We start from the raw sequence: 17,168 nt of genomic DNA on the forward strand, positions 1-17,168 counted from the left end.
CCATGATTACAAATGGTGAAATACAATGTAAAACTACCGAAAAATACCAGCTCCTTAAAATAAAACCGCTCTACTCAACGCAACTCTACTATACCCGCGGTCAGAAAGCAGAGATGTGTCCCCTGTGTGATGTAATATGACCCGTTTGACGTATGACCTTAAAAAAAAGCCGTTTTTAAGAGCAGAGCTCAAAATTGCTCCTTTCCCTCTGAATTCCTGCCCTTATGTCTCGTAAAACATATCAAATCCTGCATTCACTTTTTTAATTGTAAATTTCAAGCAAGTTTAAGCAGAAATGTAGAAAAAATAAAAACCTGCTCAGGTCAGCTCAGCTGGTGAAGGCAGTGCTCTCGCTCTCGCTCCCGCTCCCGGTAAACATATTGTTTTGATTGTTAGCAGCAGCCGCATGGCTAACATCTTGCATGTTTTGTTAAAGCTTCTTCATTTAAACTCAGCTGGTGAAGGCAGTGCTCTCGCTCCCGCTCCCGGTAAACATATTGTTTTGATTGTTCGCAGCAGCCGCATGGCTAACATCTTGCTTGTTTTGTTAAAGCTTCTTCATTTAAACTCAGCTGGTGAAGGCAGTGCTCTCGCTCCCGCTCCCGGTAAACGTATTGCTCTGATTGTTAGCAGCGGCCGCTTGGCTAACATCTGGCGTGTTCTGTTGAGCTTCGTTACTTAACTCATCCAGGCAGTGTTTTTCGCCCCCGCTCCTGGTAGACGTTGTTGGGGCAGAACCTCTGTTCCGCGCGTTCCTCTATGAGTTTGTTTTAAAAGAAGGAAAAGTCAAAGCACCAGGATAAGGGTTAAACAATAACCTGCTTTAATGGTAAAATATACAACACAAATACAACCTCAATCATGGAGTAATCCGGATTACTCCGGCTCCAGTTCCTCTCACTGGGAGAGGTATTACCCCTTGGACAGCATGAGGAAAAAAGAGAGCGAACCAAAGGAAAACACAGGCTTTCATACTAAAAAAACAGGAGGAGGTGTGTGGATGCTTCCCCCAGAGGTCATCTCATTGGGAGAGACCAACACATGGCCTGTCGTACCCAATCAGCGCGACGCAGCAGAAGAAACCCGGAAACAAAAAGTCTCTTTCAGTTTGACGAAAACCAGATACCTTTTGGTGTCTGGAACGAACCTGCTCTAAATAACAAGTTTCCTTATCTTATTTCAAATCTTGCAGCCAGCACACACACATTCCCCTTTATGGCTCTTTGTCTCTGTGGCCATCTTCCCCCCCTCAGGTTACCACACACAAGTTAAAAATATGTTTTAAGATATAGTTGTTATAGTTGGCTAAATATACGTAATACATGTAAATTACCTTCATATCAATAATAACGAGGAACACATTACCTATGCTCTTAAGCAGTATTAGAGATGCTTTTCAAATAGTCAAACTTCACACAGGCCCAGTATAGACAACACACTCATTTGTCCTGCAGCCTTTCCAGCCATTTGAGCTATTGTTCACATCTTACTTCAAATAAAAGGTTTCACATTGCATATTTCCAGCTTCTTTTACACATACTGTTATTATTAATACAAAGTAATTAACCACACACATCTATTTAAAACAAGTAGATTTCCCTGATAATTGACATACTGAAAATCTTAAGAAGAATGTCTCCTGTCATCCACAACTGCTCCTTTTTCATACAGAGTAATATAACATGTTTAAGCTAATTTCTCCACAATGTTTGTAGCCATTTAGTACCCACACATGAAAGAATAAAAACAGAGGTATAGTTGAACAGTAATCACGCAGCACATATATTTACTGCAATGAAAACACACACACATCTGCCCTAAGCATGTGTAACGCACCCTCTTTTTTACCATGGAAACATTCCAGAGATTTGGAGCTATGCCCAAATAAGGATGTCCCCTGCTCACATCCCACTCTAAACACAAAGACTTCACCTCTCTATATTGGGGAGGAAAAATGTACTTTGTCCCTTCAAATTTAACACACATGAATATATATAAGGTGACATTAAAATAAATATATCACAACGTGCTGCTTGATTCTTAGCAGCAGCGACCTGGCTAAGCTGCCCCGTTAAGCTTCTTTATTTAATGCAGCTAGGTGAAGGCAGTGCTCTCGTTCCCGCTCCCTCTGCCGGTAACGTGGGTGTTACATCCCTCTCTGTGTTCTGCGAGTAGGAGCATTGCTCTACTCTTTCCGTTCAGCAGGTAGCCGGTGAAGGCTGTGTTCTCGCACCCGCTCCCGGGTACGCTGCACCTGGTATTCGTTATGAACTCAACCAGCGGGGAGTGTTCTCGCCCCCGCTCCTGCTAGACGTGTTGCTTGATTCTAGCAGCAGCCGCCCGGGTAAGCTGTCCTGTTAAACGTCTTTATTTAGGTGAAGGCAGTGCTCTCGCTCCCGCTCCCTCTGCCGGTAACGTGGGTGTAGTTACATCCCTCTTTGTGTTCGGCGAGTAGGAGCATTGCTCTACTCTTTCCGTTCAGCAGGTAGCTGGGGAAGGCTGTGTTCTCGCGCCCACTCCAAGCTACGCTGCATCTGGCTACCTATAGACTGGCTCATTCATGTAGCGCCTGTATGGCTTCTCTTGAGCCCGAGGACGGCCATGACTGCTGCCCCCCTCTGCCTTGGCCTCGAGCATTTGAGGGAGGGTCTCACGCAAAGCGCCTGCATGAGCAGAGGTGGCACCTCTCCTCGTCGCAACTTCCTCCAGCTCAGTCTGACCGTTCCCGGCGACTTGATGGAGGGATGGCTATGGGTTCACCCCCCAGGTAGAGGGCTAGAAACAGGCTGTCCTCTAAGGTGGGTCGGTTAGCTGCCGTCATGGAGCAGACAAAGTCGCTCCTGTTGGCCCTTCAGCCAGGGGCCGGTGTGGGGGCTACTAGCTTACCGTCTTGCCCTCCTTTCTCTACCTCTCTGCAGCAGGCTCCGTCTGAGCCTTCTTTGCTGGGCCTCAGTGATGCATCATTGGTGCAGACTCGTCGCCAGGGTTGGCCTGCTCAGTCAACACTGTCGGAGACATGTCCTCCGTAGTGTGCCAGTCGAGCCAGGGGAGCTGTTTGGGGCAGCTGCCCTGTAGGCACTGGAGCGTGCTGCCTAAGCTAGGCAGACCAGGCAGCAACCCTCGGGTCTTCATAGGCCTGTGCCCACTCCCAGCAGGCCCAGGGGCCCCTCTAGCCGTCACTCTCAGCCACCAGCTTACAGTGGTGGTCTGCGCAGGTTCCAGCGGCCCACTCATCCACCTCCCGGGGGCTTTCGTGCCGCCGGCCTTCTAGGCAGCCTCGTGCCTCAGAGCCTTACCGGCGCCTTACAGGAGGCTGGGGGGTTAGGCCCCGAGACTCTCGGGGACTGTCGTTTGCTGCTTTCCCAGCAGCAGCTCAGTTACTGGGCTGTCTGTACTTCCGGACCTTGGGTGGTTTTCACCTTAACCCAGGGGTACGAACCGCACTTCCGGGCCCTAGCCTCCGCCGGGACAAAATGACAGTCGTCAGCGATCCGGCAGAGGCCCTAGCTCTGGCTCAAGAGTTGTCCGTCCTTCTGTCCAAGGACGCAATCGAGCCAGTAGACACTCTGCTTAGCCCAGGGGGTTCTACTCTGCCTCAGCCATTGGGCCCTTGGGCCCGCTGCAGATGTGGCTGAACAGCCTTCGCTTGGACGCCAAGTGGCACAGGTGCAGAAAAGTCAGGGTGTCGCAGCGTTGCCTCCATTCTCGGTCACACTGGAGAGGCAGGGCCTATCTCCTGATGGGCGTGCCCATGGGCGCCATCCCATCCCGCCAGGAGACCGTCACCATAGGTCTCTCAGGGTGGGGTGCAGTATGGCAGGGCAAGACCGTTCAGGGTCAGTGGTCTGCCCAGGAGGGTGCACGCCATGCCAACGTGCTAGAGCTTCGGGCTGTGCAGCTTGCACTCACGCACTTTCTACCCCAACTGGGGGGCAAGAATGTGCGTGTTCCTTGGGACAGCATGTACGCTGTTGCGCAGACAGCAGTCCCTTCTAGACAGTGGGCGTTCTCACTCCACTCTGAATTTATGTGGCTGCTGTTTCTGCCCGACATATTCGGGTCGACGGCGCCACGGCGGGGTGCCACAGGTCAGTGTCCCTCTTCCTGAGAGGGGCTTTACGGCAGCATCCCCCTAGCACTCCAAGGGCTCCGGCTTGGGACCTGCCCCTGCTGCCTGATCCCTTCGAGCCCCTGGCCCAGGTGGAGCTTAAGTGGCTGTCCTTAAAGGCAGCATTTCTGCTTTCCATAACCTCAGGGAAACGAGTTGGAGAGGTACATGCCCTCTCCGTGAGCGATACATGCCTAGGGTGGTACTCCGATGGCGCGGGTGTTGCCCTCTGGCCGAACGTGGCGTTCCTGCCCAAGGTGCTTCCACTTGCCCACTCCAATCAGCCTATCCAGCTTTCGCGCTTTAACGTCCCACGAGAGAACGGCACGCCTGAGTTGCTGTGCCCTGTGCGTGCCCTAGAGGCGTATATTGGTGCTACGGCCCATATACGACAGTCAGAGCAGCTTTTCATTTTCCATGGCAGCACGAGAAGGGGCTGTGCTCTCTCCAAGCAGCGGCTGTCCCATTGGGTTGTGGATACAATCTCACATGCCTATGGGGCCAGTGGCCGCCCCCCGCCATCAGGGGTGAGATGTCACTCTACAAGGAGCATCTCAACGTCTTGGGCTGCCCTGAGAGGGGTGTCCCTGGAGACCATCTGCGCCTCAGCGTCGTGGGCATCGTCTGGCTCATTCTCCAGGTTCTACCGGGTCAATGTTGCCAGTCCCCATCCTTTGGGCGTGGTCCTGTTGCCGAGCTCCGCTGCTTCCAGTAGTGAGCAAGGGCTTGGATTCTTCATGACATGGTTGGTATAGGTCATCCAGTGCTAAAGCACCGCCTCTGGCGGTCAGTAGGGACGAAATAGAACGATAGTTACGGCTGTAACTACGGTTCTATGAGTCCCGGATGACCGCCAGAGTTTCCGGTCACTCAGAATTCTTGTGTGCTCGTGAGAAGATTCTGGGAACCGATCCACTAATGACGCCGGGCTATGTAGCCGTAGTCACGTGGGTCACAGGTGACTTTGTTGTTATTAGGTACTCGAACTGCGCATGCATGCGATGGACATATCCAGTGCTAAAGTACCGCCTCTGACGGTCATCCGGGACTCATAGAACCGTAGTTACAGCCGTAACTATCGTTATCTTAGCTATCTCTTATTTGGTGGAGGAAAACAATTGTGACATCAGTTATGACATCACTTACGCGATTCTGGGATTTGTAGTCTTTCTGGTTGAGCCTTTTTCATAGTCTTATATTTCAAAAGTTTTACGACAAACTGTTACTTTTTTGACAATTATTTGTTTAAGATTGGCAAACATCATATGTTTAATTCGTGGCACAATTCAAATGGGATCGAAAGATAAGTTTTCCACGTCACAGACCCTACGTCCATTTATACAGTCTTTTGTTTTTTTGTGATTTTTAGCCTCACAGGTGTTATTGTTTTCCATGCACGCTTTAGCCAGCCAGTGGCGGTGTACCGCTGAAAGGGGTCTGAATGCAGACCCTTGCAGAATGCAGAGTAACATTAGGAATTAATGTTACTCTGCATTCTGCCTATCGCACCAGTAAAGCCAATACAGTAGATCGTAATATTAAAAACTTTTATTTTGGAGAAAAAACGCCCCTGCACAGAAATCCTATTTATTCATCCATGTGTTGGTTAAATCCGTTCTAAAATGCTCCATGTGTCCAGGAAACTTTAAAAATAACGGTAATTGATTTAAGGACTAATTGATTTTCACCTCATTATTCAGTTACTTAATGGTTTTCATATAAATGTACTAATTTTGTAGGCTACTGTTCATGTTTGAATTTATTTACCTAAGACATAGTAAATAGATTTTTGTTTTAAAGGTACTTCATGAACACTTTCACATTTATGCATACTTGTGTTGAGGATGGAGTAAAAATATAGTTTCTCATTATTATCCTGTTTTTTAGGTGTGCAAATGTCACCAGAGTCCGGCATTTAGGGCTTCCGTTTGTAGAAAGTTCCAGTGAAAAATAATAACTTGAGAAATCTTATGTTCACCCTCCCTACTCCCGTTACCAAAACATGGACCAACCAGTGATCATCATTCTTTGGGTATAAAAACAGATTTATTCTCCAACCAAAATCTGTGACAATATAAAATACAATTATTCAAAACTCAAGTGATGATTAGAAAAATAGAGAGATTAAGAATAATAAAAAAGATAGAATGCATTTTAAGAAAATGCCACACTAAGACATTGTGTATGGTGTGGAACATGACATCAAATACAACGCCAGTAAACGTGCTTTCATGATCTTTAGAACTAAAGAGGATAAATGTCTTACATTTCCTGATTTTAAATTGTCTGATATTAATCTTAAGTGTCTGTAATAAGTAAAAATATCTTGGACACTTTATTACAGAACAAATGACAGATGATGAAGATATTTATAGGCAATGCCGCATAATGTATGCACAAGCAAACATTCTCCTACGTAAGTTTGGTGCATGTACAGATGGAGTGAAGATGTCTCTGTTCAGAGCATATTGTACACCACTCTATACTGCACACTTGTGGTCAAACTACAGAAAGGCAAGTTTACGGAATCTTCGAGTAGCTTATAATTATGCCATGAGAATATTGCTGAAGAGACCTCGATGGTCTAATGCAAGTGAAATGTTTGTGGCTGCAGGAGTCAATACTCTAAAAGCTGTTTTAAGAAATCTCATGTATAAATGTATTTGCCGGCTTAATGACTCTGATAAAGAAATCCTTTTGGCCTTATCGAACATAAGGTTTAGTACTATACGCTACCAATCGCAGCTATGGAGACATTGGTATAGTTGTCTCTTTGTAGGACACTGATTTAAATTATTCTTAAACTATGAATTTATTTTATGCTGCGTATGTAATTTATTATATGTAATGCCTTGTATTTTATCTATGTAATGTATTGTCTTTTAACTGGATGCTGAGTCTGTAATAAAGTTTTCATTCATTCATTGTGTATAGTGTGTTTGCATTATTTTTGGCGATGAAGCTTCAGTTGCGATTTGGAGTCAACACAAGACCTTTCCTCAGGGTGTGCCTAATTTCGGGCATCTGCTTTACTGCACTAGGCATCGCACCACCCTCTTTCCCGGCTACTTCATTGTTCACCCGACGGAGGATAACTTCAAGTTCTTCGTTCCTAAAAAACATATGAGGTGTAGAAAAACATGTTACTATCACATAATGTTCACATAGTCAAGTGTAAAATATACATGGTAACTATGTTATCAGATTTAGATCTACAATGGGATATTTCAATAACTATATAATTAATGTTGAGTTTGAGATTTACCTCAGGCAGCCTACTTTTAGCTGGTTACAGACAGATTGGATGAACCAGCTCCCCTCCGTTTTGCTTCGTATAGCATTATAATCTTCAACAGTGGCACTATGAACTAGAAAATCTGCTCCCTGAGGGATGGATGTCGAGTGAGAGTCATCAGCCTGCAGACCTTCTAATAACACCCCAGGATGTATCTGACTTCCCTGGCAGGCCTGGATCAGGAACACTTTGGGCTTGGCAGTGAGGGGAGATTGAGGAGCTGCCATGAAGGTTGTCGTTATTTGTTTGATAGGGAGGGGCTGCCCATCAATCCCCAATACGACACCCTTGTTTCCGTGACTCAGAACACAGCAGATGAAGGCATCGCCATGCCGAGGAGCATCTTGAAGATCGGTGAATCCGCTGCAAGTCCACTCCTTGACATTGAACTCCTGCATCTGAGAGAAGTTGCACTGAGAAGCAAAGCATACCAGCGCTCGCTCCATCTGGTCCTTGGTTTGGTCTTTACACATCAGCACTCTGAACCTCAGCCAGCTGAACACCTCTGCCAAGCTTTCTGCAGTGAAATAAAACCTAGTTAGGCTTCAACAGGCAAAACCGGGATGATAATGTAAATCTGTCTACTCTGTAACATACCAGCATCTTTATCGGTTCCATGTCTCACTCTACCATCCCTGAAATGTGCGTTGTTTATGATCAGGCAGAGGCCGGTGGGCTGGCTGTTCAACTCATACTGCCCGTCCTGAAAACAACAGAAACAATTTCACACAAACACAAAATGATGAAACTAACTGGAATGGATTAGGGCTGTGCTATGTATGTAAATATATTTACACATTAAGTTTTTTGATGAATAATAATAGCTTTGTGGACATAATGGCTAAATAGTGCTGCAGATAATTTAATATTTTAATAAATAGTCCAAAAGTCTAAAAGTCAAAACAAACAAACTCCTTTGAGTTTACTCTTTTGAAAATGCCCACTTGATGGCTTGGAAATGTAATTTTTTTGCCATAAAATCACTTTTCACATCAAATCATACAATTTAATAACAACGTAGAAACAAAATTCAGAGGTCATGAATGACTCGGAAGTTGTCTAAGCCATAAAATCCAAATAATCTGCCAATAGAAAACTGGGTAGCCAATATGCAATGCAGTTGAGGCGGTGGGGGTATTTTGGGGTGTAGAAATGTAGTACTGTAGAGATACACTGGTGACATCATGGTGTTTAGTGTTGGAAGCTAATGCTGCTAACATAGAAGACTCTTATTAGTATAAGTGTGGTTTAGTTTCTCAAATGCTTTCTAATAAGTCCCACATTGTAACATTCTGTGTTTAAAAAGGACTGAAAATAGCTCTGAAGAATTTTCTAAATAGTGAATTTGGCTGTAATTCAAAACCAAAATCGCAGAATTTGATCGAGTGGTGAAAATGTTAAAATATTGTTTACTTGGATGGAAATCACGGTCATTTTGGAAATTGGTCGCATTTTTTTCAAAATATAAGTGGTTGAGGATTTGTTTTTGTTTAATAAATTGCTCCATGGAGACGAACAAGAAAATGTTGGTGCTTGAATCCACTTATGAAAGATTTTTACATCTATATGCAGCACTATAACATAAATAATAGAACAGAAAGAAAAATGTATGTACATTTGGTAATTAACATGGAAATGATACTTACACAATATTACCATGTCAGAAATGTAAGAAGATATCTAGTCCCATTTTAACTTTACTTTTTAACTTTACTATTCTTAAGATTGAATCTTACCCTAACAGTATTACAAAGCTATTATGAGTAGATGTAAATACAGGATAATAAGTAATCTGTGTATCTACCGTCCAATTGTTTTTCTTTATTAAACACGTAAACGGAAGAGCGTCTGAGAGGCCTTTTTGCTTTTTGCTTTTTACCTTACTAAAGGGTCTAATGGTCATTGGAGCGAGGGGCGGGGCCAAACTCACGGAAGTGATTTCAAAACAAAAGCACTCGTTAGCTAAAATCACACTTTGAATCACTAAGTATCCTGCTGAAGGACCGGTGATTATTATAAACAATGGGAATTTAGCGATAACAACGAAAACGGCCAAGACACATATTGAGCCCAGAGAATGGATGTTACTAAGGGCTGTAAATATAATAAGCCTATGTCTAAAATGGACAACATTGTTAGGAGATTTAAACTATACAGCGGTTCTGCACTGCGGTCACTCAGCCGTCTCTCGAGTTTGCTTTTTCAAATCAGCTGCTCTTCATTATTCCTGCTATATTTGACGAGTGATACAAATATTTGTTACCACAAGTTCTTAAGGAAACTGACACTGTTGGACTCGGTTCTAGTTTGACTTCTACCAGAAATAAAATGAAGTACTTCTACTGTGTACTTTGTGAGTAATCCTCTGTCATAGTCCCCTCCATAATGCATGTTTTTCTGCTATCTTTGATGAATGATACAAATATAATTTTACCATTAGTTCTTAATGAAATTGATACTGTTTGACTTTGTATTAGCCTACTACTTACAATACATTGAAGTACTTTTACTGTGTATTTTTTGAGAAATCCTCTGTCAAAGTCCCCTGCTGAGAACAAAATCAAGCCACTTCTGCTAAGTTTGATGAGGGAATTCTTTTTTGTTGCCATTAGTTCTTCGTGAGATTGATCCTGTTGGACTCAGTACTAGTGAAACTACCCCCACAAGTACTATGAAGTACTTAGGCCTACTGTGTACTTTTCCAGTACTCCTCTGTCAATGTCCCCTCCTGAGAACAAGAATGCATACTTTTCTTTTAATAAGCGTTAAAACACCTTTCTTCCTGAGACTGATATTGCTGAGTATTTTAAGAGGATGGTAGACATGATATCAGCAATAATTCCAGTTAGTACTCCAGCAGCAGCATTTTTACCCTTTGGAAAGTCTTTAGAGTCTGGCCTGGATAGCTGGTCCCAATTCCTTCAGCACACTGACACACTCTTGTTGGCCTCTTATGATGCTGCTGTCTTTTAAAATGTGATTATTTCTCTGCTCCTAGTTCATTCCTCACGGATTATTCCATCAGTCCCAGTAATTGCATGTCAGTCAATAGAGCTTCGAAAAATGTGTCCAATTCAACAAAATGTTTTTTTGTGAGTGAAGGCCAGAGCTAAATTATAGATTGTTTGATTGTGTAATTAGAAGGTGAGAGAAAATAAATCCACATCCTATATGAAACCTATTTTATTTCCTTTTCCATGTTATACTTATACTTACTTGCATTACATGTTGAACTACATACTGGATATCTTCCCCAGCCTCAAGGAAACACAATAAAATAAATGGATTCATAATTTTAAAAAAATTGATTAAAATGTATAAATTATTAATGTTGTGTGCAAACATTTCAAATTTAAATATAAAATGGAAACATTTTTACTTTTGAAATGATTTCTCACAAAAACCTTTCTAAATTATAGTAAATTATTAAAAAAGGTTTAGTCAATAAACGTTTTTCTGCCTAAAATAGTTGAAATTGAACATAAACTATATCAAACACCACATCCATGGCAATTAACCAATTTGTGCCCGCTATTTAAATTGACTTTGGTTAGTTAATACAAATATTGATATTACATATATCTATATAAATATAGATATACAGGACTGTCTCAGAAAATTAGAATATTGTGATAAAGTTCTTTATTTTCTGTAATGCAATTAAAAAAACAAAAATGTCATACATTCTGGATTCATTACAAATCAACTGAAATATTGCAAGCCTTTTATTATTTTAATATTGCTGATTATGGCATACAGCTTAAGAAAACTCAAAAATCCTATCTCAAAAAATTAGAATAGTTCCTCAGACCAAGTAAAAAAAAAAGATTTATAACAGCAAAACACAATCAAACATTTGAAAATGTCCATTAATGCACTCAGTACTTGGTTGGGAATCCTTTTGCACGGATTACTGCATCAATGCGGCGTGGCATGGAGGCAATCAGCCTGTGGCATTGCTGAGGTGTTATGGATGCCCAGGATGCTTCAATAGCGGCCTTTAGCTCATTAGCATTGTTGGGTCTGGTGTCTTTCAGCTTCTTCTTCACAATACCCTACATATTCTCTATGGGGTTCAGGTCAGGGGAATTTGCAGGCCAATCGAGGACAGTAATGCCATGGTCAGTACACCAGTTACTGGTGGTTTTGGCACTGTGGGCAGGTGCCAGATCATGCTGGAAAATGAATTCCTCATCTCCATAGAGCTTTTCAGCAGACGGAAGCATGTAGTGCTCTAAAATCTCTTGGTACACAGCTGCATTTACTCTGGGCTTGATGAAACACAGTGGACCAACACCAGCAGCTGACATGGCTCCCCAAACCATCGCTGACTGTGGGAACTTCACACTGGATTTCAAGCAACTTGGATTTTGCTCCTCTCCAGCCTTTCTCCAGACTCTGGCGCCTTGACTTCCAAATGAAATACAAAACTTGCTTTCGTCTGAAAAGAGGACTTTGGACCACTGTGCAACTGTCCAGTGCTTCTTTTCCTTAGCCCAAGTCAGACGCCTCTTCCGTTGTCTTGAGTTCAGAAGTGGCTTGACCATGGGAATACGGCTATTGTAGCCCATTTCCCGGACACGTCTGTGAACAGTGACTTTTGATACCTGGACTCCAGCTTCAGTCCACTGTCTTTGAAGCTCCCCCAAATTCTGGAAGCGACTCTTCTTCACAATGCTGTTAAGGCTGCGGTCATCTCTCTTGGTTGTGCAGCGTTTCCTGCCACATTTCCCCCTTCCAACAGACTTTTTGTGGATGTGCTTTGAAACTGCACTCTGTGAACAGCTTGCTCTTTGAGAAATTTCTTTTTGTGTCTTACCCTCCCGATGGAGGGTGTCAATGACGGTCCTCTGGACAGCAGTCAGATCAGCAGTCTTCCCCATACTTGTGATTTAGTTTACTGAACCAAGCTGAGTGTTTTTCAAGGCTCAGGAAACCCTTGCAGGTGTTTCGAGTTAATTAGACGATTCAAGTGATTCGTTGAACACCCTACTAGTATACTTTTTCATGATATTCTAATATTTAGAGATAGGATATTTGAGTTTTCTTAAGCTGTATGCCATAATCAGCAATATTAAAATAATAAAAGGCTTGCAATATTTCAGTTGATTTGTAATGAATCCAGAATGTATGACATTTTTGTTTTTTTAATTGCATTACAGAAAATAAAGAACTTTATCACAATATTCTAATTTTCTGAGACAGTCCTGTATAGCATATAATGAATGCAGTCTTTCTGAACACTTTTTTAAAAAAATGCTGCAAATTAAGAATATTTGTAATGTTCTGCACAGATAGTGCCTTAACTTGAATTTGGAAACACGTGGCAACTTTATTAATACAGCAGATGAAAAGATTTTTGAAAGGATAAATTCTTCCTGGGCTTCAATGTCTCTCTAGATAAAGGGCGTTTTATGGTTGCTTGTATAATCCTCAGATAGTGGTTTGTTTAAATAATTAGAGACATTTGAATAAATATTACAAAAAAGGGCTCAAAAAAAGGCATATATAACCTGGCCGGCTTAGCCAGTGTGTAATTCTTCAAGCACCACAAGATTCATAGTTTATAAAGTACAATTCTGGGCCATTGATTGTGTCATTTCTCCAAACACATACAGTAAAAATGCCTGTTTTGAAGCCTTCAAATGGTTCAGGAAAAGGACTTTACATTGTATTATACTTAAAGACAGGGCTATTCAGTTAAGAGAAGAGAAAAAGGAAAGCAAATTGTTTTAATGGGGGATGTAACATTAATGACAGACATAATATGAGGTCCTTGGCACTCTAGAGGGGTCATTTTGTGATCATGGGGCATCACCCTTACAGCATCAGGACAATATCATATGGAGTCAGACACTGGAAGTGTGCTGGAGGCGTTGACTGGGACTGATGGAAGGATGAGGTTGATGAGACTGAAGAATCTGCGAGGTACGAACTAGCGGCGGAGGAATAATCATATTTTAAAAGACAGCAGCTTCATAAGAGGGCAACAAGAGTGACAGAGTGTGTCAGCGTGCAGTCTACCATCCTCTTAAAATACTCTGTCCAACAATATCAGTCTCATGAAAAAAGTTTTTTCAACGCTTATTCAAAATAGCAGAGAAACATGCATTCTTGTTCTCAGGAGGGGACGACAGAGGATTGTTGGAAAAATACACAGTAAGTACTTCATATACTTGTGGGGGTTGTTTCACTAGTACTGAGTCCAACAGGATCAATCTCATGAAGAACTAATGGCAACAAAAAAGAATTCCCTCATCAAACTTAGCAGAAGTGACTTGATTTTGTTCTCAGCAGGGGACTTTGACAGAGGATTTCTCAAAAAATACACAGTAAAAGTACTTCAATGTATTGTAAGTAGTAGGCTAACTAATCCAAAGTCAAACAGTATCAATTTCATTAAGAACTAATGGTAAAATTATATTTTTATCATTCATCAAAGATAGCAGAAAAACATGCATTATGGAGGGGACTCTGACAGAGGATTACTCACAAAGTACACCGCAAAAGTACTTCATTTTATTTCTGGTAAAAGTCAAACTAGAACCGAGTCCAACAGTGTCAGTTTCCTTAAGAACTTGTGGTAACAAATATTTGTATCACTCGTCAAATATAGCAGGAAAAATAAAGAGCAGCTGATTTGAAAAAACAAACGCGAGAGGCGGCTGAGTGACCGCAGTGCAGAACCGCTGTATAGTTTAAATCTCCTAACAAAGTTGTCCATTTTAGACAGAGGCTTATTATATTTACAGCCCTTAATAACATCCATTCTCTGGGCTCAATATGTGTCTTAGCTGTTTTCGTTGTGATCGCTAAATTCCCCTTGTTTATAATAATCACCTTTCCTTCAGCAGGATACTGTGGTGATTCAAAGTGTGATTTTAGCAAACAAGTGCTTTTTGTTTTTGAAATCAGTTTCGCCCCGCCCCTCGCTCCAAGGACCATTTGACCATGGAGGCCCATTCCCAAACCGCCCCCTACACCCTAACCCTCCGTTTGCGCGTTCACGCGGAGGGTCCGCCATATTGAGGGCTGTTCCAAAGCAACGAGTGTGGAGTGGTGTGGAGGGGGAGTGGGCTATCAAGCCTTCAAACAGCGAGTCTGCAGCGGTGCTGACTTGAGACCGGTCTCTACCTGACTGGAGTCACGCTGTGTGTGTCCATCAGGAAACAAGCTGTTAACAAGTAGTTCCAGCAAACATCCACTGATAAACTGCAATGTTATAACAACCTCATGATAACCTCATATGTTTTTAACTTAGGATCATACCTGTGTTTAGTCTAGAAAAAGGTAAATGTGTGCATTTTATTATAAAGTTGTGTATATTTACAGACCGTTGCAAAAACTAAGAAGCTTATAAACATCAGGTTTAAAACTAAAAGAGCTTTGAAACACAATGAAATATGTTTGGAGTTTTATTTGAGTTATTAATTTAAACTTTTTGTCTAAGAGATGCTGATTTGAAACCGTTGTTACATACAGTTACGGCATTTCCTGTTTCTGCCGGAGGGAGGGGAGTCCGTCCCAAAGCTTGCCGCTGTATTTACTCCCTCCATCTGACAGGAGGGAGCCTCGTTGAGCTGCGAGTGTGGCTACAGACGGAGTTCACTCCGTCACGGAGGGGTAGGGTCGAGGGAGTGGTTTGGGATTGGGCCTTAGTAAGGTAAAAAGCAAAAACGCCTCTCAGACGCTCTTCCGTTTACGTGTTTAATAAAGAAAAACAATTGGACGCCATACACGGATTATAAGTGTGTCAATTGTGTCTTTTTTTTTTACAAAGGCAAACTAAAAACCCTGACGCAAGCATTTTAGCATTAAGTGTGCTTTTTCAATATTAGGTTATCTCACCTCCTTTCGCTTTTGTGGCTGATTATCTGCGGGGAATAAGAGGGAAACAAAAGGACACTTTACAAACGTAACATTTTAAATTGTCAACCTCACAGTAACACACAATTGGCATGCGTATTAGTAATTTGTATGCATGTTAATGTACCGGTGTTGTCAACTGAACAAGCCTGAACCGGGTATGGTAAGAGGCAGTGTTCCTTCTTCAGTATCTTCTTCAGCTCAGGGTAAGTCTTCTGGATATCCTCATCAGTTTGCAGGAGGTTCAGGAAGGCTAAGCAGGTCTCCTCTCCTTTGTTCATGATCTTATCCACCAACTCCACAACGTGGCCCTCTTCATCTAGTTTGTTGATGCTTTTCAAATTTGTGTACTCACGTCGAGTTATCAACTTCTTCTGATCAGCTTTGTTGAGGATTAGCCTGTAGTCTGCACACAACGTTTCCAGAATGGATGTCTTATTACATCTCAAAATGTCGTTGGCTGCCATGCTGAATCTGACAGGGAGAAAAACAACACGTTTAGTAAATATATTGGTCCATTTTCTTTTTATCATAATCTGATACCAAAAATAAAATGTATCATTTTTAATGTGCTCATGAGTTGAAGGCAACAATAATAGCAGCAAAACCCTTCAAAATGAATCGATATCGCTTTCAAATGTAGTTTAACTATCTAGATTGAATCCATGCTAACCTGCTATAGGCTACATCAGCTAAGTTTTAGACATACTTCCTACGATAATGGCATTAAGTGACGTTGCTAAAGTTAGCCACTTTATCAAAGTCGACCTACATCGAACAAAGGAACAACATGTTTCAGTGCACTGTACCGTGTCTCTTCGTCGTGCCGGTGAGAATAGTAGCAGGACTGCTTTCGTTTTCAAAACTCGGAAATCCTTTACATTTCCCATGTCTTCTAGGTAAGCAGGCTAGAATAGAATGTGCAGACAATGGACATGCATGTGTGTGTGGTGCTAGCCCACCATCTAGTGGAAGATTATCAGCACTGTGTGCCGTGGTAGTGACCAGGGGTGTAACTTTGGTTTGAGAAGTGGGGGGGGGACACAAAACAGGGGGTCTGGGGGCTCTCCGCAATAAAACCTTTCTCGATATGAATCCCATTTAGGGACTATGGTGATAAAAAATACAGGCAAAAATGTAGTTGGCCATAAAGATACATTCTGCCAGAAAGAAAAATACTAAAAATATGTATAAGGAAAAGCTGTCTTACTTTCTTCATTGTTTAGTATGGGGGCCGATAGCCAACACTGAAGATAATAATTTCACAAAGTCAAACATTTTCAGAATTAATTTTTGTGTGATTAAAATAAAAATAATGTGAGATTCAATTTCCACTTTGTTTTTTCTTCTTCTTTTATTTGTGGTCATACAACAAATGATTCAAAATATGACCAGACGAACCAAAAACAGGTACAAATAAATAGAAACATGTAATACAGTCCGCCCGGGGATGTGAGGACAGCGTGAGAACACTGACAAATAGGCTTGTTTTCTTCATAGAGCAAATGGCGGTCAATATTAACAACAAAGGAGCCAAAACGCTTAATAACCTTCATTAATTGTTGGAGAAAGAAGAAAATAAGATAGATTGATAGAGACGAAGCTGTTTAACGGGCAGCGGAGCCGCTGTGTGTAGAGAGTAACTGCCGGTAAATGCCGCCCGGTTGGCAGCATCAAGCTAGCAAATCCGGCATTAGCCGAACATCAACAGGTGTAGATAGAAAATATGATTATCCTGAGCTAATTTACTGAATCAACCAATTCCCATCTCCTTTCTTTCTTTTCACCCAAGCACTAATCTGCTGCTGCTGTTGGCGTGTCATTGTTTTTTTCTGTCACAACCGCAGTAGGCTACCTGATCATCATTCCATCATTCATTGGGCTATTTATAGTTTATGC

The 17,168-nt window shown here is 42.2% G+C and overlaps 1 protein-coding gene across 1 annotated transcript; it reads right to left on the bottom strand.

The window, feature by feature from the left end:
- Positions 1-6,132: 6,132 nt before the first annotated feature.
- Positions 6,133-16,275, bottom strand: LOC307019725 (caspase-3-like). Its single transcript, XM_079650792.1, has 6 exons — positions 16,079-16,275; positions 15,397-15,743; positions 15,252-15,277; positions 8,001-8,106; positions 7,374-7,920; positions 6,133-7,220 (listed from the first exon to the last, which is right to left on the bottom strand). Exons 2-6 carry the CDS (start codon positions 15,734-15,736, stop codon positions 7,073-7,075), a joined length of 1,167 nt encoding a protein of 388 aa, XP_079506918.1. The 5' UTR covers positions 15,737-15,743; positions 16,079-16,275; the 3' UTR covers positions 6,133-7,072.
- Between the last annotated feature and the right edge of the window lie 893 nt (positions 16,276-17,168).

Source organism: Notothenia rossii (genome assembly GCF_949606895.1).
Source record: "Notothenia rossii genome assembly, chromosome: 9".
Classification (NCBI taxonomy): domain Eukaryota; kingdom Metazoa; phylum Chordata; class Actinopteri; order Perciformes; family Nototheniidae; genus Notothenia; species Notothenia rossii.

Coding starts and splice junctions, on each gene's coding strand:
- LOC307019725 (XM_079650792.1), bottom strand. CDS start 15,736: ATGGCAGCCAACGACATTTTGAGATGTAATAAGACATCCATTCTGGAA. Junction 8,107..15,251: donor AGCCACAAAAGCGAAAGGAG/GTGAGATAACCT, acceptor TGTTGTTTTCAG/GACGGGCAGTATGAGTTGAA. Junction 7,221..7,373: donor CTAAAAGTAGGCTGCCTGAG/GTAAATCTCAAA, acceptor TATGTTTTTTAG/GAACGAAGAACTTGAAGTTA.